The sequence below is a fragment of the Dromiciops gliroides genome, chromosome 2 (assembly GCF_019393635.1).
Source record: "Dromiciops gliroides isolate mDroGli1 chromosome 2, mDroGli1.pri, whole genome shotgun sequence".
In the NCBI taxonomy this organism is placed as follows: Eukaryota; Metazoa; Chordata; class Mammalia; order Microbiotheria; family Microbiotheriidae; genus Dromiciops; species Dromiciops gliroides.
Genome location: NC_057862.1, coordinates 638265458 through 638291829, shown reverse-complemented (window position 1 = coordinate 638291829; position 26372 = coordinate 638265458). Strand labels below are relative to the sequence as shown.

Genomic DNA, 26372 nt, shown 5'->3' with positions numbered 1-26372 from the left:
TTAAGAAAATTTTCATGGTTTTATTGTATAATGAGGCATTGGAACATCTGAACAAATCAAGATCTGGGCTGCACACGCAGCTGCTGCTTTCTCCTTCGTTTCTTTGGGTTACTAGAGCAACTTGTCAGTACATTAAAAAAAAAGACAACCTTTTGCATTACTTAGTCTTTCTAAGGCATGCGCTGGTACAACACAAACTTCTCCTGTCAGATGCGGCTAGTCTAACGTCCAAACATCATGCACAACACACTCAAACAGTGATGCCACTGCCACCACACCACGGTGGTGTCCACCCACCGTGGCCTTGTGGGCTTGTGTATGATATTTGGAGTGTTCTGAGGGGCTGGGGGGAGAGGAAGTGTGAATAATATCAGGAAGAGGAGAGAGAAGGAAACAGCGTGGGTGCCTTGGGAAGACGAAGTTCAGCCGAAGTTGTGCAGCGCTAGCCTGAACATGTCATTGGTGCACACCCAAGCATCATTGATGTTCTTTAATAGAAATATCTGGTGGAATCCCATGATGGGGTCTTCATCAGCCTGTGAGGAGAGAGGAAATACAGCTTGGATCAGTACGGTTGGGAATCAGAACCAGCCAGTTCTGAGTTTTCAGAACAAACACCACAATTATGCCACGCTGCCTCCAGGCAAGAGAAAGGTCAGTTGGTGGATTTAGAGTCCAAAGATGAGCAGTGCTGCTTAATACCTACGTACCCAGGGGTCAAGACACTTCTACTTTCTGGGCTTCGGTTCCCAAAGCTGAGGTCCCAGGGGCCTAGGACCAGGTGTTTTCTCAGGTCCTCCTCTAGCTCTAAGTGCCAGGATCCTATTAAATAAGAAATTCAAGGCTTTGCTAAAAGGAGCACATGCCACAAAACCCCTGGCTTTCTGTTTGCCTGAGAGCACGTTATCCACTACCACTACTAGTACTGGTGCAGCCACCCTTGGAGGCAAGGTTCTCTGTGAGAATTGGAGACAACTCCTTGGAAGGAGGGCTTTTCATTCAAACTCAGTCCAGCTTCTGGCTCCAAGTCGATTCACTTAGAAAGAACAATCAGAGACTGAGTATAAATCCCTACGGGATGGAGGGATGAAGGGCCTGAAATTTACTGGTCTAGGGCAGCATGAACTGTCAGATACAGGGAACCACACCTCATGGAAAAGCAAAGCGACAGCATCAGAAGAGAAAACAAGAGGCCAGAAGCAACACATACCCACTTGGGAGCTTGGGAAGGGGGGGGGGGTAGGCTTCCCTTCAGCAGGGCTTCCTTCGACTGTGTCAGGGGAAACAAGTACCGACCCAACAGACAGGCCTCTGGGGAAAGGGCAAGGAGAGGATGGGCACGATCAGTGCATGGGGAAAACAGCCAGGAAGCAGGCCCCTCACAGCCGTCTGGCAGCAAAGGCTGAAGGAAAGAAACTTGGATGTTCCAAATGGTTTTATAAAGAATGCCCTTTGCAAAGGGCCCCCTGGCCCTCTTATTCTTCTGAGGGATCCTGAGTAACACAGGCTTCCTCGGGATTTCGAGCAATCAGCGTAGTTCAGACACTGCCTCCAAACGTGTCTGAAGTGACGCGGCAGGCTGTTTGTATGGACACAGCCTCTACCCCAACTCTTAGACATAAGCTTGGCCCTGCTGCCTGGGCATGGAAAACCCAGAGAGCATATGAGTGGCTCAGAGCTGGTGCTAATGGGGAGGGGAGGGAAAGTAACAGTCACTCCATTTTTTGTTTGTTTGTTTGATTGGCCTGGGAAGGGAAGCAGCGCTCTGAGCTGAGGGAGGGTGGCACATCACTGCCACTTGATATCAGAGTAAAAGGCAGGAAGGTACACAGAGGTCCACCAAGTTCAATAAGCAACTTTGTTTTCAGACTAGTTTGATGTGAGCACCACAAAATCCGAGACAAATCACTCATAGAAGCAGCTCAGGGACATCTGCTGGGAGACTGAGGGCAATGGATGAAGGCTGATCAGGAAGTCCTTTCCAGATCAGAGAAGAGAGAGAGGGGAAGACCTGGACTAGAAAAAGAAGCCAAGCAGGAAGCGAAGAACAAGCTATTTAAAGGGGGTCAAATGGCTAGCAAGTCCCTGCATGAGAAGTGAAGGAGCAGAAGGGACAAGAACGAGGTGCCCCCAGAGCAGCCAAGCACTGACAGCCTAACAATGGGGCACTGCTCCCACGACGGAGGGGGTGAGTCCTCTTTTACAGATGAGTGAATAGACAGGGAGAGGCTAAATAACTTGCCCACAGTCATCCAGACAGGACACGAGTCAGTCTAGACTGCAGCCTCCTGACATCAGACCCAGTGCCCTCCATGGGCTGGGCCAGCACTGTCACAGGCCCGCAGGGGCACAAGCCCCTTCCCCCCAAGCTCTGCTCAAGCTTTCACACGTCTGATCCAAGAGGCCTAGGCCTCTTCCAGTGTCAGCTCCAGAGGCTTTCAGAGATGCTCAAGCAAGTCAACCCTGAGCCTGGCTCCTTGGCAGTCCCCAAGCACCCACAGGTGGAATTCCACTTGGACTTCTTGGGCATTCCTTCTCCTTCAAGACGGCCCTGACTGCTCATTTTGCCCCCATCTCACCTAAATAACTAAGAAACACATCAGGTACCCAGATGCCCAACTAGAACAGGCTGGGGGATGTGTGATTAGACAACATAACTTATGAAAAAGCCCTGGGGATTTTAGTGGAATACTAAACTTATTGAATCAATGGTGTGACATGACCTCCCCACAAACAACTTAGACTGGACTGAAAAAACGAATATCCAGCCTGAGAGGGAGCTAAGAGCCCCACTGTGCTCTGCCCTGATCAGAGCACACTTCAGAAAGGCCATTGCCAAGCCAGAGTTAGTCTAGAGCAGGAGGACCAGGACGGAGAGTCAGTGAGAGAATGTCCTCTAAGGATTAGTTGCAGGAATGGGAGATGATGCATAGCACAGAGAAAAGAAGGCCTGGGGGCTGGGGGCAGAAGGAGAGCTGTCTCTTTAAATCCGAGTGGTTGTTTTCATGTGGAAGGGATAGTCACCTGTGCTCTCTGGGAGCTGAGGCTAGAAGTTGCAGAGAGGTCAATTTCAGCTCTGAGTGTAACCTCCTCCCCGTGAGAGCCTTCTAAAATGGGAATGGACTGCCCAAGTGGGGGCCTTCCAATGGAGAGGACATCGTAAAGGGGGATGAAATCTGAGTTAGACTAGAGAGGCATTGAGGTCCCTTCTGACTCTGGGCATCTGTGATTCTGAAAGACAGCCCTCCAGCCTAGATGCCCAGTGCTCAGTGGGGATGCTCTGCTCAGCCAAGACTCCTAGGACGGCTGTGAAGACAGAGGTATAGAGAGGGAGACATGCCCATAGCAAGCTTTTGAGAAAGTCTGACAAGAGCCCCCAAAACGGCAGCTGTTCATTCTATGTACCTCTGAAGCAGGAAACAATGGAGGGCAGGAGACAGAATAACCCTTATGCCTGTTATCCACAGGCAGCGGCAAGATGTAGCAGAAAGAACGCTGGACTGGAGTCAGGAGACACCTGGATTCGAATCCTGCCTCCGACACTTACTTGCGATGTGACTATGGGCAAGTCACTTAACCTCTCTGAGCCTCAGTTTCTTCATCTGTAAAATGGGGATAACAACACCTGTAGTACCTACCTCACAGGGTTGTTGTGAAGATCAACTGAGATACTGGGCAGAAAAGGCCTCAGAGGCCTATAGACAGCTCTCATCACACAAGGCTGGAGTGTGGACTAACAAAGCCCAGAGCCACTCCAGACACCGCTTCCCACTTTGGGCCCACAAGTCACCAGGAAGGTTCCCATCTGCTATCTAGGTGGCCTGCTCACCTTTAGCTGTCCCACCACCATGCTGAGTATACAGCTGTCAGGGGTGGGCTGGTGGTCCTGAGCTGTGATACTGTGCTGGATTTTCTGAAACGGAAGGCTCTGAAAGAGAAGGAGAAGCAAAGGTGAGCCCCCCAGCCAGGAGTGCAGCCATCTCGGAGCCTCAGCCAGAGAGGGGCCCATACTTACAGACAATTTCTCCACAATGGCTGCTTTGCCTTGGAATTGCTGCCCTTCCCATGTAAGGCAAGAGGCATCAATCTGGGGGGGAAAAAGGCAGAAAAGTCTAGGATTAGGGCCCGAGTGGGTGAGGGTCAGGGGTCTCAGGACTGATGACTGAGGAAACACCATCTCCTCACCACAGCCCCTGTAAGACTCAGTCTAATTTTTGTTCCCCGATGGAATCACAAAGGAATGGGAGCTGTACCCGAGTCATTGTGGCCTGGGGAAAGAAGAGACTGGCTTAGCCCAGCCCCACAGACATCCTGCGCCACCCTTGCTTTAGCGCTGGGCCTGCCATCTGCCCCAAGCCCTTGCAATCCCCAGCCTTCTGGCCGGTGTCCCCACCCCCCAAACAAGACATTCCACCTCTGTTATCCAACAAGTTCAAGTTCTGGGAATCCTTTCAGGGCCATCGTGTTAGTCTTATCTTTCCATTTCACGCGGCTTCCTAAACCTCCCTCGTGGGAATCTGTCTGGGGCTTCCCTTTCCTAAAGAGTTTTTTTCCTAATTTCACACAGATGTTTGGGAAGGACTCCACTACTGAACAAGGAGAGATTCTGCACAATTATAAGAACAAGAAAAGACAAAATTCTCACAGAAATGCTAACAATGCCATAGTCTATAAATTTGCCAATTTAGTTGTGACATATTCAACAGTGTTTTTAAAAAAATCATAGGATCACACTTAATAGCTGTGTGACCCTGGGCAAGTCACTTAAGCCTCATTACCCAGCCCCCTACCCCCCCACCCCCAGTCATAGGATCCTAAATTTGGAACTGGACAGGAGCTTGTGGCTCTCTCGCTCCATCCATTCCCTCATTTTACAGAGGAAGAACATTGGGGCAAAGCGGTTAAGTGCCTGGGAGTCCGTGGTGAACCCAGATCTCGTGCCCACAAAGCCAAAGCTCTTTTCCTTGGAAGCCTGTGTGCTTTGCCAATTCTCCCACCCACCAGAAAGACTCTGTCAATGAAATTGCTGGCCTGACAGTCGGCACTGACATCCAGCTCAAATGTAATCTATCCCACAACCAGCCCCCAAGAGCAGCGACAGCAACAGTTCCTAGTTTTCTAACTCTCGCTGGCTTACAAAGCGCTTTCCTCACATCAACCCTCCAGGGGTAAGCAGTAAGCCAGCAGTTTGGCATTTGGCAAACATCTCCCCACAGAAACAATGTTATAACTGGCAATTAGATTCCTGGACTACCCACAGAAAAAGCTCATTTAACCCATGATGCTCCTGAAGTATCCAACTACTTCATTTAACCATAACTTACTACATTGTTTCCATGGGAAAATGTGTGAAGCTCTTCTCAGCAGAGGGTGTTGGGGGGGGGGGTGTCTTGTGAGCTACATAGGGTAAGTGCTTACTAAATGTTTGCTGAACCTGGGACAGAGAGTATTCCTCTGCACTTCTGAAGCATCTGGGGGTAAAGATGCAGAATTCTGGATGTAAATGACTTGTTCCTTCTTTTTAGTCCCATCGGAAAAGGGAGCTCCTTGGTACCCCTTTACATTTCCATAAGAGGCCCATGTCTCTAGATCAATTACTCAGTAGGTGTTCTAGAGTGTAAGGAAGGGAAGCTGAGGTCAGGGAGCAGGCCGTTATATTCGGATCGTTTCCCCATCAAGACCAGAAGTAACTACAATTTTAGAATGTGAGAGGCCTTTCGTAAGGGGAGCGGGGAGAGATTAGGAGGCTAGAAAACAGTGTGTAGATATTCAATAAAAATTATGCTAAGTCACAGAAGCACAGACATGAAAGAGATATTTATTCAATCCTCTCCTTTTACAGAAGGAGAAAATAGCCCCAAGGACTTCCCCAAGGGCATAGAAGAACTTGGCTGAGTAAGGGGCAATGCCAAGATCAGAACCTGTTTCTCCTTACACTCCAATCTGGGCATCCTGCAGCCTCTGGTAAAACTGATTAACAAGGAGCAGCTAGGTGGCACAGTGGATAGAGCACTGGCCCTGGAGGCAAGAAGACCTGAGTTCAAATTCCGCCTCAGACACTTAACACTTACTGGCTGTGTGACCCTGGGCAAGTTAATCCCAATTGCCTCACAAAAAACTGATTAACATACAATTCTACCTGTCTGGAACTTGGTGCCAAGGGAGGGTGGAGGGGGGGGGGGGGGAGAAGCAGCAGCACCAATGGCTAATGCTAGAGCAAGTTAGCCATCCCCACCCTCAGGAACCCCAATTATCCCACTCCCCAAGCACTTACATATATTGCTCCTAATTGGGTTCTGTCATTATCAAATAACTGGTAGTAATGTTGCACAAAGCTGGATCCAATCTGCTCCCAAATCGGCTTGTCTCCCATTCTGGATCCTCACCTAGCAGCAGAAACTGCAAAAGCAGCAAGACAAGAGAGAATTACATTGGTACCAAAGACCGGACACAAAAGTTTGAAAAGCTCATCACATCTAACCCTGGGCTCCTCTGCCTTCTCCTACACTGGTTACAGAACAGACTCTGATCAAAGATCCCACTCCAAGCCCAGCATCAGAGTGGCTGGTGGATGGTCCTTTTGGAAGCTTCTGCTCATCGTACACAGATTTTTCTCATGTGTATAAACCTACATTCGTGGAACATTTGTTAAGGGGTAATATTTTGGGCTGGGGAGAGAAGGAAAGACTATACAATCAGAAAACATCTCCTGCCGTTGGTGGTCTTACAATGCAGCAGGGAACCCATCTGCTAGTAGGAGTACTCTGGGGGAGGTTCCGGAGGACATCCTCATCAGGACTACATGCAAGGGTAGCTTCTAATATTTTGGTTACAGGACTATCTCATACAGCAACCAGAACCTTCTCTGTTACCCCTGCTAGGACTAATGAACTGCATTCAGAGCCAGCCCACTAAAGGGCTGAGATGAGAAACACCCTATTTGGGAGGCGGCTAGGTGGCAAAGTGGATAAAGCACCAGCCCTGGATTCAGAAGGACCTGAGTTCAAATTCGGCCTCAGACACTTAACACTTACTAGCTGTGTGACCCTGGGCAAGTCACAAAAAACCAAAACAGAAACACCCTATTCGAGACACTTCCAGGGCAGAGCCAAGATGGCGGAGTAAAGGCAGTGAGCTCTCAAACAATCACTCCAAAAAAACATCCAAATAATGCCATAGGACAATTCTTGGAGCAGCAAAACCCACAGAAGAATGTGCTGAAATCATCTTCCAACCAAGGACAGCTTGGAAGGTCAGAAGGAGGGAGATGCTGTGCTAACACAGGAGTCGAGCCCAACCCCACAGTCACCCTGACACAGATCCAGTCCCAGGAAGGCTTCACCAGAGGAGACCCCCAGAGCCTCTGAATCAGCTGCAGCGGCAGTACAGTCTGGAACTAAGCTCATAGTCTGGTGAGAGGGCTGAGTGCTTGGCAGGGGAGAGACTACAGGGGTCTATGCTGGTGTTGAGATAGAACTTCAGTTTTTCACCCCTGCTGAGAACCAGAAGGTAGGCTTGAGTAGCAGTGGCCCAGGTGAGGGAGGGGCACAGACTCCTCAGAGCTGACAACCACAACACACAAAGCTGGTTGATTAGCAAGTTGGTCTGGGGTCATCTACAGACCAGGGAACAGGCCAGGCAACAGGCCAGGCTAGTGAAGAACCTGATGATCCTCCTTAAATCATACCACCTGGGACCTTCTGAAGCTTGGCATAGTGCAGCCTGGAAACAGTCCCCCACTTTAAGGAGCTAAAAGTCAAGTAAAAGAAAGGCAAGATGAGCAGAGAAAGGTGAGGACCATAGAAAGTTTCTTTAGTGACAAGAAAGATTGAGATGCACCCTCAGAGGAAGATGTCAACGTCAGGGCCCCCATATCTAAAGCTTCCAAGAAAAATGAATTGGGGGCAGCTAGATAGTGCAGTGGATAGAGCACCAGCCCTGGAGTCAGGAGTACCTGAGTTCAAATCCAGCCTCAGACACTTAACACTTACTAGCTGTGTGACCCTGGGCAAGTCACTTAACCCCAATTGCCTCACTAAAAAAAAAAAAAAAAAAGAATTGGTCTTAGGCCATAGAGGCACTCAAAAAGGAATTTGATAAAGTTAGAGAGGTAGAGGAAAAAATGGAAAGAGAAATGAGGGTGATGCAAGAAAGACATGAGAAAAAAGTCAACAGCTTGGAAAGCCAAATTAGCCAAATGGAAAAGGAGGTACAAAAGCTCTTGGATGAAAATAATTGCCAGGGGCAGCTAGGTGGCGCAGTGGATAGAGCACCGGCCCTGGATTCAGGAGGACCTGAGTTCAAATCCAGTCTCAGACACTTGACACCTACTAGCTGTGTGACCCTGGGCAAGTCACTTAACCCCCATTGCCCCGCCCCCCCCAAAAAAATTGCCTAAGAATTAGGATTGAACAAACGGAAGCTAGTGACTTTATGAGAAACCAAGACACAATAAAGCAATCCAAATGAATAAAAAAATAGAGGGCAATGTGAAATATCTTCTTGGAAAAAACTGCTGACCTGGAAAATAGGTCCAGGAGAGATAATTTGAAAATTATTGGTCTACCTGAAAACCATGATCAAGGAAAGAGCTTAGACATCATCTTCCAAGAAATTGTCAGGAAAAATTGCCCTGATATTCTAGAAGCAGAAGGTAAAATAGAAATTGAAAGAATCCACCAATCACCTCCTGAAAGAGATCCCAAAAGGAAAACTCCTAGGAATATTATAGCCAAATTCCAGAGCTCTCAGATCAAGGAGAAAATATTGCAAGCTGCCAAAAAGAAAGAATTCAAGTACTGTGGAGCCCCAGTCAGGATAGCACAAGATCTAGCAGCTTCTACATTAAAGGAATGGAGGGCATGGAATATGGTATTCCAGAGGGCAAAGGAACTGTGATTACAACCAAGAATCGTGCACCCAGCAAAACTGATTTTCATCTTTCAGAGGAAAAAATGGAACTTCAATGAAAAAGAGGACTTTCAGGTATTCATGATGAAAATACCTGAACTGAATGGCAAATCTGACTTTCAAATACAAGACCCTAGAGAACCATAAAAAATTGGAGTTGGGGGACATACCTAGGGTCGTGCAGTGGGTGACTGTCTTATGTCTGAGGCTGGGTTTTGACTGGGATCCCCCTGGGTCCAGGGGTGATGCTTTGTCCACTGTGTCACCTAGCTGCCCCATGATGACATCTTTAGGGTTAAATTGAGGGGTATGGGGAATGCACTGGGGGAGGGGGAAGGGCAGAGGTAACATATCATAAAATCCCACATGAAAGAAACAGGAAAGGACTTATGGAGTGGGGGAAGAAATGGGGGGGGGGGAGCAGGGCAATAAATGAATTTTACACTCTTCAGAATAAACTCAAAGACCTTAATCTCATCAGAGTTGCCTCAAGGAGGGATTAACTCATACACACCAATTGGGTGGAGTAATCTATCTAACCCTGCAGGAAAATAGGAGGGGAAGGGGATAAAGAGAGGGGGGCAAAAGAAGGGAGGGCAGATTGGGGGAGGGTACAGACAAAAATGAAAGAAAATAGATAATAGAGTAAATACCATGGGGAAGGAAATAGGATGGAGGGAAACAGTTAACAATAGTAATCATGAAAAAGAGAAAAGGGGTAAAATTGTACAAAAAAATCTTTATAGCAATTCTTTGGGGTGGCTAAGAATTGGGAATGAAGGAAATGTCCATCAATTGAGGAATGACTGAAGAAGCTGTGGTATATGATTGTAGTGGAATGGTATTGTGCTATAGGAAATGACAAACAGGATGATCCCAGAAAAACCTAGACAGACTCATAAGAACTGATGTATAGCAAAACTAGGAGGACACTGTGCATAGTGACAGCAGTATTGTTCAATGAGCAATTGTGAATGACTTAACTATTCTTAGCAATGCAATGATCTAAGACAATACCAAGGGACTAATGATGAAGTATACTATCCACTACCATAGAAAGAACTGATAAAAAGAGCACTGGTGGATTGTACATATATAACCTGGTTGATGTCTTGTGGAGGGGGGAGGAAAGGGAGAGGGAGGGAGAAAAATTTGGAACTCTAAATTTTATGAAAATGAATTTTGAAAACTATCCTTACATGTAACTGAAAAAAATAAAATAAATGTGTGTTGCAAAAAACCCCCAAACAAACAAACAAAAGAAGCACCCTATTCACCAAGCTACTGGAGGCCCCACAGCATGACCTAGCCCTTTCCTGCTTCGAGAAAAGCTATGGTCATTTTTCAGGGAGACAGGTCAGAAGGCAGAAACTATGGCCAACCCCACTAGGTCCCAAGGCCTCTATAGAGGAAGCTGTCTCTTCTATGCTGACTTTCACAAGGAAGACCAAAAATCTATATAAGAGCATTAAGCAAGCTACCCCTAGAATGAGGTTCCCCTTAGGGAAGAGCTGAAGGGCTGGTAGCCAGAAGAGGAGAGGCCTGTGCCAGCCTGCTCGGTAGTCTCTGCTAGTCTGAGGCAAGTTCCCTGGTCCAATAGGCTACAGACCTTTCCTTGTAGTTCTGGCTTGGGTAACTTTCTCCCATCATGCCCCATGGGGATAAGGGAGGCGGCACTATGTCAATGTCCCAGCAGACAATGGAACTTCAATCCTAATAGGCAAGAGATGAGAAAGGGACCCATAAGCCCATCCTGAGCCACAATAAGTGGTTATACTGGCAGCTACAGCCGTCATGAAGCAAATATAATCAGTAAATACCAGGTATGAACAGCCAGGGGAGGGGGGTAGAATGGCTAAAAGACAAGTGGGGGGGCGGTGCTCAGTGGTCTCCCTTTTCCCAGGCCGCAGGCCTGCTGCCACTGCCTTGTTAAGTAGAGTGGAACTGGAAAGAGGCTTTTTCCATGAGCATCTAAGTTTGCCTGGGGGTGGGGAGAGGGGAAAGGTCTGGACGCCTCCCCTTTTCACATTCATTTGTACATAAGTATGATTCCTAAGAGTGGACTATATAAAGTTGATGGATGGAATCCTTAAACTTGGGGCAGGAAGGGCTGGGGGAGCAAAAGGTGGATCTCCTTGTTGACTGCCTGCCTTCCAACACTTCTGGTGGATTCATTTCAGGCCGTCAGGGACGAGGGCCTGGACCAGAGTGAGCCCAGGGTATTTAGCTTAGCCCTGGTCATCCCTGGGTCCCAAGCCCTAGACCCAGTAACCACTTGATGTGAACTTAAGTTGCTTGAGAGGAGACTGGTCCTTTGGCTCCTGGACAAAGAAGGCAGAATACTGCAGCTCACAGGATGCACGGTTTGCTATTCCTCAGTGAGATTTCTAAAAGTAGGTGGCAGCTGTAGGGTGGGGGATCCCCAAAAACCACCTGGCTCAGGGTTCTGTTCTGTGGAAGCACGGGCTAACACACGGCAACTTTTCTCCAAGAGCTGAAGGAAACAGCGCCTGGGCAGCCGCCCGGCCAGCCTGATTTTCCCTAAGCTGGCTGTGCTATTTGCTATGGAGACCACAGGGGGGAGCTGGCTACATTTTACAGGCAGGTCGCTGGCTGCAGACAGGCATGGTTCCTCAGACTTAAATAGGAATAGCCAACAATCCTGCCTGCTCATTTTATAGTTATGGAAACTGAGGCACTGATAACAAACTGCAGAGTCCAGATTTCAGCCCAGATGACTTTTCTGCTGAACCAAGTTCTCAAATCTCCCTCCCCACCGAAGTGGCTGAGGGTTAGCTGGGAGGACAGTTTTATTTTTAGCCAACATGAAAGTATTTTACCAAGCTGGCTGTTCTAAAAATAGGCCCTCCATGCTTGGATAACCAATAAAGCCATGTCTAGGAAGCCTAAAACTGGCCACTATTGAGCAGGATTGCGTAAGCTTTGTTTTAGCTAGCTCACCCACTGGTGAACAAGAAGGAAAAGGCTTAAGATCTATTCAGGTGAATACTATAGACCACTGGATGCCAAGTCCTATCTCCCCTGATCTGACCAGCTCAACAAGTGCCAGGGCCAGGCCACCCACGGGCAACTACAATGGAATCCCAAGCCACCGGGTAAACATGATGGCCTGAAGCACTTCCTATTCAAAGTGGGCACTGGCTCAACCTTCACTGGCAGCCAGGGCTCCCAGACCAGAAAGGCAGGCATCTGTAAGGGAAGGAGAGATGCACGGGGGTCTTTCAGACTGAACATGGCCACCTCCTTTCAAATCTCTCTCTCCCTCTCCCTCTCTCCCCCTAACCCTTCCCCAGGGTAATTCCATCAATTGGGGGAGGGATAACTCTTTCAAGGAGACCTACACTGCTGGACCCAGGGGCACAGCTCCTCATGGCTATATTTATGTCCCCTCTGATATCCAAGCAACATGACTTCCTGAAGAGTGACAGTTTATGACAGCCCATTAGGGCAGCATCTCAAAAGGACTACTTTTAAAAGTACAAGTATGGGGCAGCTAGGTGGCGCAGTGGATAGAGCACCGGCCCTGGAGTCAGGAGTACCTGGGTTCAAATCCGGCCTCAGACACTTAACACTTACTAGCTGTGTGACCCTGGGCAAGTCACTTAACCCCAATTGCCTCACTAAAAAAACAAACAAACAAACAAACAAAAGTACAAGTACTTGGGAAAGGAGGATAAAAGAAAACCCTAAGTATTATCTTTGATCATGTAAAAGAACTTCACCTTCTATTGCACAGTTGTGTGAAGAACTTGAGGTGACAGCCCTAGTCTGTATTACAACTAGAGCTGAGCCAATGCAACATTGTGGGGGGTAGCTGGGCAGCATCACCTGCATCCCACCCAAAGGGGCCTTTTTTAACTGCGCCTGAATTATAGTCACCAAGGAAACATTCAGACAGTGAAGAAAGATCCCAGAGAAAAGCTGCCAGAATAACAAGCAGAACTGTAAAAGTGGAGAGAAGTCTATAAGCCTGATAGATAACTAAGTCCAGCAACCAACAACATTGTGCCAAATAATGGAAATGACAAGTGCTTCAGAGGCAAATGGCTTAATGTGAAAAGGGGACAGGATGGGAAACAATGATTTTTTAAAATCTTATTTGATACTTTTATAGATTAAAAAAAAGATGAGATTGAAGGCCAAATAACAATAAAAAAAAGAGAAAAAAAATGTAATTAGGGAAAAACTTAACAAAATAGAGATATAATAAAACATATAATATTAATGTGTTTTTCTAAAAAAAAAAGATGAGACACCTTTTGGTGGTGGCTAAGAATTGGAAATCAAAGGAATGCTCATCACTTGGGGAATGGCTAAACAAACTGATATATGACGGTGATGGAATATTATTGTACTATAAGAAATTACAAGCCGGATAATTTCAGAAAGATATGGAAAGACTTGTAAGAACTGATGTATAGTGAAGTGAGCAGAACCAAGAGAACATTGTGCATAGAGACAGCGATACTGTTTGATGAAGAACTGTGAATGACTTAACTTTTCTCCACAATACAAGGATCCAAGACAATTCCAAAGGACTGTTGATGAAACATACCAGCCACCTCCAAAGAAAGAACTGATTTTGATGGAACAGACTGAAGCATCATGCCATTTTCCACTCTCTTTTTTTTCCTTTTAATCAACTTTTCTTGTACAAAATAACAAATATGGTAATACTTTGCATAATCATACATATGTAACCCATATCTGATTTCTTGCCACCTCAGGGAGGGGGGAGGGAAAGAGGGATAAAAATTAGAACCCAAAACTATAGATAAAAATGTTTAATACACTAAATATTTTTAGGTTTGTTTTTTGAAAGAACCTGAAACATCAAAGCACAAGTACATTAATGTGGAATGGAGATCATCGCTTCACACTTTTCTAAAAGGGCCATGTTATTGTCTACAGCCTCAAGTAGCACAGGAACAGAACAAGTATGCCAGCTATTTTCTTTTCTTTTTTTTTTTTTTAAGTGGGGCAATGAGGGTTAAGTGACTTGCCCAGGGTCACACAGCTAGTAAGTGTCAAGTGTCTGAGGCTGGATTTGAACTCAGGTACTCCTGAATCCAGAGCCGGTGCACTGCGCCACCTAGCTGCCCCTATGCCAACTATTTTCAAAGGTCCTGTTAGCAAAACCTGGGTTTGCCTCTTAGGGATAAGGCATTTGTTAACAATCACATATGGAGAGGAAAGGTAACAGGACTGATCAATTTAGATATCCAGGGAAGTGTGTGCAGAGAGCCAAGCCTTCGCCTTTTCGTAAAAGCACACTATTTTTTTTTTAATTGTTTGTGGGCCAATGAGGGTTAAGTGACTTGCCCAGGGTCACACAGCTACTAAGCATCAAGTGTCTGAGGCCAGATTTGAACTCAGGTCCTCCTGAATTTAGGGCCGGAGCTTTATCCACTGTGCCACCTAGCTGCCCCAAAAGCGCACTATTTTAAGAAAATAAATGAATTGAACAAGAAGGAAAATGAACTTCCAAACCAAAAGAGCTGGGATGGAACAGCCCTTACTGACAGCAGTACCCAGGACAGGCGTCTTCAGAGGGGCTCAGAAAGGAGTCAATAATCTCCTCAGACAGAAGGCAGAGGGCAACTTTCACAACTGCCGTCACCTCCCTTACTTCATTACTTGGACTGCATGAAATGGTAACCTACTCTGGGTGAAGGGGGCGGGGGAGAGAGGAAGATTTCCCTGTTAATATGCTTAATCTGTAAAAAATCCTGGGGACAACCAAAGAATGAAGAGTGAGGTCTCAAACCCAAGCCAAGCAGCCAGAGAACTATATGTTTTGTAACTTTTAAAAGGCATCATCTCATCGCTTCTCAAAACCTTCAAAGTCAGACTAGTCAAATTACACAGCTAAAAGCCCTTGATCTGATTGTCAGTGAGAGAGGAAGAAATAGGAAGGCACTTAATCCAACTCCTTTTTCCCAAATGACACGATGGATCTACAAAACCCATGGAACTCAGTAAGATCAGAGGCCAAGTCTAGCAGTGTGGCTAGGAACATATAGAAGCAAAACTCAGAATCAGGAGATAGGTCTTCCAAACCCAAAGTCCAAAGGAAAGAGGAAGGCCAAGTCTTTGGAGACATTCAGAATCAACCATGTACCTTTAATTAATAAAGGCCCAGTATTCTATTACTCAGAAAGAAAGGAAATGCTTATTGACCATTAAGTCAGAGAACAAAAATCTGCCTATCTGAGCCAAAAGGTGCCTTACTGTGCTGGAATGGGCTGGTGCTCACCCAGCCTCCTGCAGGACAGCTTGTATTTCCCACTTCCAGAAATACCAACAAGCAAAATAAGAAACAAGACATGAAAAGTGATTTAACCTCATCAAGAGGGCTAGACTAAGTGACAATCGATCAACCAACTAATTTTTTTTTAAGTGAGGCAATTGGGGTTAAGTGACTTGCCCAGGGTCACACAGCTAGTAAGTGTTAAGTGTCTGAGGCCGGATTTGAACTCAGGTCCTCCTGAATCCAGGGCCGGTGCTCTATCCACTGCGCCACCTAGCTACCCCCAAACCAACTAATTTTTAAGAAGCGTATTAGCGGGGCAGCTAGGTGGGACAGTGGATAAAGTACCAGCCCTGGATTCAGGAGGACCTGAGTTCAAATCCAGTCTCAGACACTTAACACTTACTGCCTGTGTGACCCTGGGCAAGTCACTTAACCCTCATTGCCTCACCCAAAAAAAAAAAAAAAAGATTATAGAAAGGACTTTGTTGAATCATTTCAGTCATGTGTGACTCTTTCTGACCCCATTTGGGTTTTCTTGGCAAAGATATTGCAGTGGATTGCCATTTCCTTCTCCAGTTCATTTTACAGATGAGGAAACTGAGGCAAACAAGGTTAAGTGACTTGCCCAGGGTCACATAGCTAGGAAATATCTGAGACTAGATTTGAACTCAGGTGTTCCTAACTCCAGGCCTGGCACTCTATTCACTGCACCACCTAGTTTAGGATCTTAGGGATCATCAAAATTAATCTCCTCATTTTACAGATGGGCAAACTGAAGTTCAAAGTTAAAGCTGTTCTCAGGAGGATATTTCTGGGGAAGGCTGGGATTAAAGGCAAAAATGCAAATGAAGGGAGTTGTGCCTTCCTGGGAGAAGCCTGGGAAGCTAAGTCTAGTTTGGGGAAGACAAGCCCTGCTCATCCCTCTGTGGCAGGAACAATCTTCTCACTTAACCAAATGGTTTTCACAGATAAGACCGGTAGGGGACTTGGCTTTCTACATACTGGAGTCAAAATGAGGAGATGTGAAAACAGGCTACAACATCACTAAACCGCATCCCCACCCCCACAATGGGATTGAAACAAAATGTCTATTTTAAACCCTATCTACAATACACCCTACCATGAAAACCCAGGCTCTTATTAAACTTGGTCAGGTTGCTGCAGAAGCGAGATCCTGCTGACGGTTCACCCAGACCGGCAAAAGAAGATTTAAAGAAACGCTTCCTCCACCGCCCCTTAGCCTATGACACAGCACCCCATGACAGGTATCTGAAAGACCCACAAAGCCCCAGATAATGATGCCTCTGGTGGTGGATCATAGGTAGACAATTCCAATCACCAAAGGAATACTCCTCCTTTTCCACTGTTATACCTGGCAAAAGCACAAGGCCTGAACCAGAATATTCATCTGGCATCTCCAACCCTTCTGTGGATGACTTGTCAGCCCAATTTCTGGTACTTCTAGTATTTACTTCCCTAATACTATCTAAAATTGAAACTTGAGAAACCTATTCATCAAGAAGATCCTTGAAATTTACTTGAATTTAGGACTGTAAGAACCCTTAGGGATCATCTAGTCCAATCTTTCAATTTACAAATAATAAAGCTGAGGCACAGAAAAGTGACATGCTTGAAATGAAGCATAGCCAGAAGGAGAAAGTCTCCCCCAGGTGAGACCCTTGCAGAACCTATGGATCTGGGCTTGGTTTTGTGGTTGTGGGTGGAGTACAAGTGTGGAGAGCCACCCTGCTAATGAACAAGGACCCAACACAGAACAGAATCTTATGCTGAGTGAAACGAGTAGAACCAGGACAACATTGTCCACAGTAACAGCAACATTGTGTGATGACCCACTGTGATGGACTTGGCTCTTCTCAGCAATACAATGATCCAATACAATTCCAAAGGACTCATGATGGGAAATGCTCTCCCCATCCAGAAAAAGAGCTGTGGGATCTGAATGCAGATGGAAGCAGACTATTTTCACTTGGGGGTTTTCCCCCTTTTGTTCTGATTCTTCTTTCACAACATGACTAAATGGAAATATGTTGAACATGATTGTACATATATAACCTATATGAGGTTGCTTGCTGGCTTTGAAAAGGGGAAGGGAAGGGAGGGAGGCAGGGAGAAAAATTTGGAACTCAGAATCTTTTTAAAAAAATGAATGTTGGGGCAGCTAGGTGGCGCAGTGGATAAAGCACCAGCCCTGGATTCAGGAGGACCTGAGTTCAAATTCGACCTCAGACACTTGACACTTAGCTGTGTGACCCTGGGCAAGTCACTTAATCCCCACTGCCCCGTGCAAAAAAAAAAAAAAAGTGTCTGAGGCCAGATTTTAACACAAGAGGATAAGTCTTCCTGATTTCAGGCCAGGTGTTCTATCTACTGTACCGCCTAGTAGCCATTGAAAAATGGAAAGGAAACCAGGATAGTCCCAGTGATCAGCACTAAAGTGTAAGGGAGCAACACAGATGATCAAAAAAACACTTTCATTTGGTTTTAGAAACAACTGTTTACAGGCAAACCACCTCTGCTGTGCTGAGGCTGACAAAATCTGTACCCTCCCCAGGTCACCTGATGGGTGATGGAAAAGCATTCTGGAGTTGGTGGGAAGCTCACTTGGGGTGATTTTGTAATGAGTCTTCCCATACTCTGGGGTTGTGTCACTGATGTAAAAACAAAATCCACATGAATCTTTTTTTTAAAGGAACAGTCAAAGACAATTCACATCATGGACAGTTTGTCCTTATGTTGGATCCCCAAAAGCTGCCTCTGCTGGCCACCAGGCAAGCTTGCTAACAGTAAGGGCTGCTCCAAAGTGCAATAGGCTGCTTCAGGACAGGGTGAGTTTGCATCACTGGAGTTCTTCCCTCCCAGGCTGGACAACCCTTTATTATGGAAGCAATACCAGCTCAGGCAGGGATTGGGCTCAGTGACCTCTGGGGGCACAGGTTCTAGAGTTGGAAGAGACCTTTGCACCCACCTAGTCCAACCCTTCATTTTATGGATTTGGAAAGTGGCCCAGTGAGCAGGAGAGGCTTGCTCGGGATCACCTATGGTCAGCAGCCACCATGGGAAATGCAACCGAGCCCTGTCAATCTACAGACTGAGTCCCTGCTATTATACCGAGCTGCAGATCCTGGCTAACATCGCACACTTCTGTGGTGCCGCTGTAGATAAGATAGAAAATCCAGTACCCTCTGGATTTCTCTAGGGGAAAAAGGACAATAGAAATTCCAAGTTTAACCCCTGTTATACTTACCAAACATAAAAAAGAATCCAGGAGTACCCTAAGCTAAGGTCAGGTTCCTGCTCTACTTGGTCTGCATATATGCAGAAGAAGCAGCATCTCCAAACCAAGGATTCTTAGCCTTTTGTGGTTCACAGATCTCTCTGCTCAGAGTGACTTTAAATAATTGAAGGAAATGCTAAATTTCCGTTAGAGCTGTGTGAAAATAAAGGTGCAACCTTTTTTCAATCCACACAAGTTAACAAAGCCCCTGAAATATATATCCACGGACTCTTTGGAGGTCCAAAGATGCCAGGTTAAGAACCCCTGCTCCAAAATGATGTGGCTCTTCACTCTTAATCTTCACTCAATCTGAGGGTATAGGAGGCATCTGCATTATCCAACACTCATTTCTTCTCCTTTCACATTAATTTCAGAAACCACAATCACAGCAGCAATGTGACTCAGCAGGCCATATAAAAAGCTAAGAGTTCCATTCCTGAAGGGGTGAGGCTTAGCAATCTGTCTATAAAGTAGGGTTCTTCCCACTAGCTAGGTCAGAGAACACTCTACTTATCAAGGGAGGCAGCGATCGGTCAATCCCTGTTCAGTAACAAAGAGGCATTTGGGGAAACATGGAAGGGATAGGTGGATATTAGGAAAGATAGAAACAGCAAACCCAAGATTAGCCCAGAATGAGAGGAGAAAGAGATAAAAGGACAACAGATTCAAGAGCAGGGTAAAAAGCTAACCTTTCTAGTTACAATTAGAAAACACTGGAGAGGGGTTAGCTAGGTGGCACAGTGGATAAAGCACCAGATTCAGGAGGACCTGAGTTCAAATCCAGCCTCAGACACTTGACGCTTACTAGCTGTGCGACCCTGAGCAAATCACTTAACCTTTACTGCCCCCCCAATAGAATGATAGAAAACACTGGAGAGAAAAAACAGTTGCAAATTTAAAAGCGGATACCTAAACCATAATCCAGAGAAGAGAGATGAAAATGTCTTGACTTTCCAATAATGATAGCAATTTTAAATGACTGAGAAATGCTCACTAAAACTATGGGATTAAAAAGGTGGCAAAGTAGGGGGCAGCAAGGTGGCACATTGGATAAAGCACCAGCCCTGGATTCAGGAAGACCTGAGTTCAAATTCGGGCTCTGACACTTGACACTTACTAGCTGTGTGACCCTGGACAAGTCACTTAACCCCAATTGCCTCGCTAAAAAAAAAAAAAAGTAAAAAGAACTGATCCTGGTCTTTTCTTAGGTGGATACCTGACAGAAACTTACAGTCCCAGATCAAGGGCAGCATTCTTCACCCTCCTCCCCCAGATTAAACCTGGAGCTACCATCCATCTTCAACCCCTTCTCATTCCCCGGGCCAATGACCAATGAGAACAAAACTGACCAAACACTCACTAAGCTCTTTTTTCCCAGCCAACACTTGGCAAAGGCCACTTGAGAGGACTTCCTGCCTTGCTCTAACATGGAAAGAGACTGGAAAGAAAGCATGGTGGTCATAAAGGGAAGGGAATAAGAATTTATTAAGTACCTACTTATATGTCAGACACTGTACTAAATGTTTTACAGATATTCTCTCATCGGATCCTTACAGCAACACTGGGAAGTAGGTGCTGTTATTATTACCTCTATTTTACAGTTGAGGGAACTGAGGCAGGCAAAAGTTAAGTGATTTGCCAGGGTGACACAGCTAATGCATATCTGAGATAGGATTTGAACTCAGGTCTTTCTGACTCCAGGCCCAGAGGGTGCAACTGAGAGTTCTCCATTGCACCATCTAGTTTACCCAATGGTAAGAAACTCCCCTACAAATTTTAGACATAAAGGCTTCTTAGGGAAGGAATCTGAATTCATTCTATCCTGAAGCCTGAATAAAATCATGTGCTCACTGTCATAAAATTTAGAGAGGGCCCTGGAATTTGGACAGCAAAGGACTGCAGAACTGGGAGCAGCTGGAAGGGACCCTTACAGGCCATCTAGTCTCCTGGTTCTTAGCCTAGAGTTTGTGAACTTTGAAAACTCTATTTCAATTTCGTTGGTTTCTTTTATCTGTGCTGTTACAAGAAGGGGTCTCCAGGCTTCAGCAGGCTGCCAAAGGCTTCAGCAGGCTGCCAAAGGCTTCAGCAGGCTGCCAAAGGCTTCAGCAGGCTGCCAAAGGCTTCAGCAGGCTGCCAAAGGCTTCCAGGACACACACCAGGTTAAGAGGCCCCGATCTAATCCAACTGTCCTTTTACGGACAAGCGCACTGTACAGAAGAGACCTGCCCCAACTCAAAGACCAAGAAACAAAGAAGGGATTCCAACCAGGGTCCTCTAGCTCCAAAACTTGTGTGATTTTCACTGTGCCATACTCCCCTCTTTATTCCTGACAGGTCGGGGCCAGCCAGATTGCTCTGTGGATGTCCGATGTCCTGAATGACTAGGTAGGGTGGCAGATAAAGCATGGATGGGACAGCACATGTCATCAGGAAGACCTGCTTTCAAATTCTGCCCCTGCCCCTGACAATGACTAGCTGTGGGATGCTGGGCAAGTCACTTCTCGATGCCTCAGTTTCCTCATCTGTAAAATGAGGATAATAATCTCATCTCCCTCCCAGGACTGTTGTGAGGATCTAATCAGCAAGCACATGGAAAATGCTCTGCAAATGTTAAAAGCGTTAGCAGTGCTAGCTATGACTATTACCTCATGGGGCTAGACAGACTCAATAATCAATCAGTGAGAAGGCTTAGTAACAAAAGAAGCATTTCATCTGGTGAAACACTGAGGACAAAGTCTACCTTTAATTGGAAAGCTAAGATATACCTGGGGCTCACAAGAAGGTTCTATGTCCTAGAACATATCCCAGAGAGGATGAGTTGGCAAGGGTCTGAGAAAAAGCTTTCAGCCCCAAAGGATCCCGGTCTTTCTTCCCTAGCATCTTCCAATTTCAGGAGTTGTGTGCATAGCAGCCCCACGTCCAAGGCCTCCTATGCCAGACTCCTCAACGGCTACTGCAATGCACAGCCACCGGCCTCTCTGGAGAACAAGCAGAACTGGCTGATGTTGCCTCCCTAGCCCAGAGAATGAGCCTAACCTGCCCTCTGTTTAGAGGGGGAACTGAAACACTGGGGACAAATGCAAGTTCCCAATGAATCCCCAACAGTTTCCTTTCTTGGTCTCCTGGCCTGAAGTGTGAATTAGACCCTCTGACATTAAACGCCAATAAAAACAATCTGAGTCTTTTTAGCCTGTTTGACACCTCTGGAGTCTTCAAGGTAGTCAGAGGGGGAAAAAATCATTGTAACTACAGTAAAACTGTCCTAGTTGGGACTGATACCAAGAAAAAACAGCACACGAAAGAAAACAAAAACTGGCGGAAAGTTTCTTCTGGAGAATTCACAGCACTTCAGACTCGGATAACACAGCATCCCTATGGCCATGTAGGGATTGTGATCCTTATTTAGCAGATGAATTAAACTGAGGTAGAAAAAAGTGGAATGACTTGGTCATACATGTTGAGACCAGTGGGACCAGCTCGAACCCACCAGTGTTCTCCTCTACACTGGCCTAGCTGGTACCAGCAACACAAAAGACTTTCCATTAAGTGCTTATCTTTTTAGGGCTGGTGTTCATTTCAATCAGAGCAAACTCCAACCTGTGCCAGAGGAGCCATTTCATTCTAAGTAGAAATCAGGAGATTTTATAATGTTGAACAGATAGACTCAAAGAACAAAAGACAATAGGCCAATGACTAAAGCCAGTCACCACATCGAGAAGGATGATGAGCCAGGATGGTCAGGGCCAGCTCTCCAAAGCTAATCTTGTAAATAAGGAAGCTCGCCCATGCCCAGAGGGAACAAATCCAACCAATCAATGAAAAACAGTGAGTATAAGGAACTTAGGGTCCAATAGATTTAGAGCTAGGAGGGACTATGCATACAAACTCATTTTGTTAATGGGGAAACTGAGTTCCAGAAGTGATGTGCCCACCACCAGTCACACAAGCAGTTAAGTAGCAGCAGCACCTGGATTGGGACATAGGTCCTCTAACTTTAAATACAGTACTCTTCTTCCTATACCAAGGAAGTCTTTTAAAAAATTAAGTGTAGAGGGGGCGGCTAGGTGGCGAAGTGGATAAAGCATAGGCCCTGGATTCAGGAGGACCTGAGTTCAAATCTGGCCTCAGACACTTGACACTAGCTGTGTAACCCTGGGCAAGTCACTTAACCCTCATTACCCACAAAAAAGAAAACTTAAGTGTAGAAACTACACTGGCTCCTAAGGCCACATAAGACATTCTGGTGAAATTAAAGGGACCAAATACTTATGCATGCCTAGTATTTACCTGGTCTTAGCTGAACCAAGTGGCCTCCTTCACTACAGAACTCAGGGACACCACCCAGAAAGATATGAACAGTAAGGGTACCCTAACTGGTTATAGCAGAGAGACCTTGCCCAACTTTAGAAGAACTGTTGAAATTCAGTCACCACAAGCCCAAGAAGGGGAAAGCATGGCTTCAATCCTTCCATCAAGCCACAGTGGAGAAAGCAATGTAAAAGATCACCTTAACAGGCACAGAGAGTGTGATGTGCATATAACCCTTTAACAATTACTTTGTTAGATAAATACCAAGTGGGAACAGGATTCTGCAGGTCAAAATGACAATGTCTGGTATGCAAATGGATAAAATCAGTGAGGGTCAGAGTCAAAGATCCAGTTCCATCCCATAAGCACTTATTAAGCACCTACTATGTATGAGGAAGGCAGGGTAGCTAGGTGTCAGAATGAATAGAGATAGCACTGAGCCTAGAGTCAGGAAGATCTGAGTTCAAAATCTGACCTCAGACAATCACTAGCTGCATGACCCTGAACAAGTCACTTCATTCTATTGGACAAGTCACTTCATCCTATTTGCCTCAGTTTCTTCTTCTGTCAAATGAGCTAGAGAAGGAAATGACAAACCACTCCAGTATCTTTGCCAAGAAAACTCCAAATGGGATTACAGACTTAGACAAGAGCAAAGCCACTGAGCAACAACTTCTTGTTGTTTGTCCTTCGTTCTTTTTTTTTTGCAGGGCAATGAGGGTTAAGTGACTTACCCAGAGTCACACAGCTAGTGTCAAGTGTCTGAAGTCATATTTGAACTCAGGTCCTCCCAAATCCAGGGCCGGTGCTTTATCCACTTCACCACCTAGCTGCTTCATTCTTGAAGAGGACCATGGCATCAGAGAGATGTCATGACTTTCACTGAATTGGATTTAAGTGAGGGAGGGCTGTGCAAGGTCACCAACCTCACTCTCTTTCTTCAGAGTCATCTGGGTCCAGTGGCAAGATATACATGGGGATGACTGGGGATGGCCCCAGATGTTCAAGGCAACGGGGGTTAAGCGATTTGCTCAGGGTCACACAGCTAGTAAGTGTCTGAGGTGAGATTTGGACTCAGGTCCTCCTAACTTCAGGGCCAGTGCACTGAACACTACTGCTAAGTAGGCTCCAGGGATCTAACCTCTAAATGAAAAACAGTGATACCAGCAACATTTTAAAAATGGGATACTGACTAAATAGTAAGTTCCAAGCAGGAATAGCGAAGTCTGAAAGAAAAACAGTCTGAGGGGGAAAGATAATTTCTGGAAAGCTGTATCATGAATCAGGAGATTTAGATCCTAGTCCTATTCTGCTACTAACAAGTCCAGAAACCTTGGAGAAGGACCTCTATCAGCCTCAGTTTCCCAACTGTAAAATGAGATAGGTCTCTAGATAATCTCTAAAGTGTCTTCCAGGCCTAATTATTATGATTCCACTTCAAATCCTGGCTCTGCACCCCAAACTGCATGACTTCACCTCTCCAGGGTCTATAAAGTTAGGGAGTAGGCCTAGAAGATGTCTGAGGCCCCTTCCAGCTCTACGGCCTATGAAATTCCCACAGAACTTGGGTTTGAATCTTGGCTCTGCTTCTTTATTAAATTGTGGAATCAGAGAAACTGGGTTTGAACCCCAGATCTGACCTGCGTGACCTTGGGTCAAGCCTCCCTCTCTGGGCCTCAGTTTCCTCACCTGTAAAATGACGAGGTTGAATTAAAAGATGTTTAAGGTCTCTTCCAGCCCTTAAGCTCTGTAATTAATATTGGGCTCCTGGGGTAAGGTTGGGGTCGGATGTCTGCAAACACACACACACACACTCACTCACTCACTCATTCACTCACACACACACACACACACACACGAGAGCGCGCGCCCACACACACACACAACTAGGGACAGGATTAAAGGGAAACCCCCACCCCATGGCCTTGGCCCCACCCCCACCCCGGTTTGCCTGGCGGGAGCGGCGTGCGCCCGGAATGCACGAGGAGGTCCGGCCGAGGGGGGTCTCGGCTCGCTCGGAAGGAAGTGGGGACCCCAGACTGGGTCTCTCCTGCGCCCCCGCTCCAGCACCCGGACCCCGGGCCGCCCCCGCCCAGGCCGCGTGACTTTTTTCCTTCTCCCCAAGACCCGCCTCTGCCCCCCAGGACCTCAGCCCCTCCCCGGCCAGAGCGAGCCTGGCCTCCCCGGCAGCCCCGAAGCCTGAAGCGAGCGGCCAGCCGAGCCCCGGGAGCCTGGGGAGGGCGGGGGCCTGGCCAGGCCCGGCCAGCCCGGGACACAGGTCTCAAACAAGCGCTGCGGCGGGCGTGAGCCAGTCCCGGCAAGAGGAAGCGGGCGGTTCCCCAGGGCCTGGCCCCGTGCGGCCGGACAACGCGTTGCACTCACCCTACAGGCTGGCACGATGGCAGCGGCGGCAGCGGTGGCGGCAACCGAGCGCGGTCCCGGACCGACTGTCTTCCCCCCCCCACCCCCCACCCACCTTCCCTCTCCCGCCCCGAGCCCGCTGCACTCTGGGAAATGCAGTGCGGCCATGCTAGACTGCAGTCGCGGCTGCAGCAACAGAACTACAACTCCCGACGTACCCAGCGGCGTGGTCCGAACGCAGTCTCCCTGACCAGGAGAGCCGGAAGAGATGGGGCCTGGCCCGACCCCTGAGCATTGTGGGCTAGCGGAGGACCTCGGGAACTTTATGCCTTGGCGCCTTCCAGGAGTTCAATCCAAACTCTTCGTCTCTCAGAGAGTTCGATCATTCTATAGCCCTGGCACCCCCCACCTCGGATCAGAAACCTTCCCGGCCCTAGCCCCTCCAGGGAAAATCCAAATTCTAGCCCTTTGTGTTAGAGCTGTAAGGGGTATTAGAGATCTTTCATTCAGGTCCCCCACTTCACAGATAAGGAAACTGAGCCCAGATAGGTAAATGTCTTCAAGTTCACCTGGCTAGTAAATTGTAGGACTGTGGTTCAAACCCTATGATATGTTTCCACTTCACTAACAAACTGTAGTGAAACCCCACCTGGAATTGTGTTCAATGCTGCCAAAGAGGGTTTGGGGGTGTTTTGTTTTTGGTTTTTTTCTTAAAAACACTGGGAGGGGCAGCTAGGTGGCACAGTGGATAGAGCACCGGCCCTGGAGTCAGGAGTACCTGAGTTCAAATGCGACCTCAGACACTTAACACTTACTAGCTGTGTGACCGTGGGCAAGTCACTTAACCCCAATTGCCTCCCTTAAAAAACAAAAAAATTAAAAAAAAAAAAGAACACTGGGAAACTTAGAACATAATAAAGGAGGGTCGCCTAGATGGGGAATGGCCTTGGGATGGGTGATGACAAACTGAAGGAAGTGGAGGCGGGGTGTTTTCCCTGAAGAGAAAGATTGGGTGAGGTGGGAGCAGATCCTATTTCCCCTCCTAGAATCACATCTTATGCTGAAGAAAACTTAGACTTAAGTCTGTGTGGCTCTTACAGGGATAACGAGAAGCAAAAACTCTTCAGGCTTCCCTGCAAATACAAACTTTATAACAATTAGGGCTTCTTACAGTGCAACCTTGGGAAATGGAGGCCTAGGAAGGGAATAAGCATTTCTACAGGGC

General features: G+C 46.7%; 1 protein-coding gene across 2 annotated transcripts; it reads right to left on the bottom strand.

Moving 5' to 3' along the window:
* Positions 1–25263, bottom strand: NUTF2 (nuclear transport factor 2). Of its 2 annotated transcripts, XM_043987555.1 has the most exons (6): positions 25169–25258; positions 24427–24475; positions 6275–6399; positions 4016–4087; positions 3830–3928; positions 1–536 (listed from the first exon to the last, which is right to left on the bottom strand). In XM_043987555.1, the coding sequence occupies exons 3-6, from the start codon at positions 6371–6373 to the stop codon at positions 423–425; spliced, it is 384 nt and encodes a 127-aa protein (XP_043843490.1). In that variant the 5' UTR covers positions 6374–6399; positions 24427–24475; positions 25169–25258; the 3' UTR covers positions 1–422. The 2 variants fall into 2 exon arrangements, with proteins under 2 accessions (XP_043843490.1, XP_043843489.1); XM_043987554.1 differs by lacking the exon at positions 24427–24475 and having other exon boundaries at positions 25169–25263.
* Positions 25264–26372: the final 1109 nt, after the last annotated feature.

What these genes read in the sequence shown, in the direction of transcription:
- NUTF2 (XM_043987554.1), bottom strand. Translation starts at nt 6,373, where the DNA reads ATGGGAGACAAGCCGATTTGGGAGCAGATTGGATCCAGCTTTGTGCAA. An exon ending in CCCAATTAGGAGCAATATAT is followed by an intron (nt 4,088 to 6,274) that starts GTAAGTGCTTGG and finishes TTTCCCCCCCAG; the next exon opens with ATTGATGCCTCTTGCCTTAC. An exon ending in TGGTGGTGGGACAGCTAAAG is followed by an intron (nt 537 to 3,829) that starts GTGAGCAGGCCA and finishes CTCTCCTCACAG; the next exon opens with GCTGATGAAGACCCCATCAT.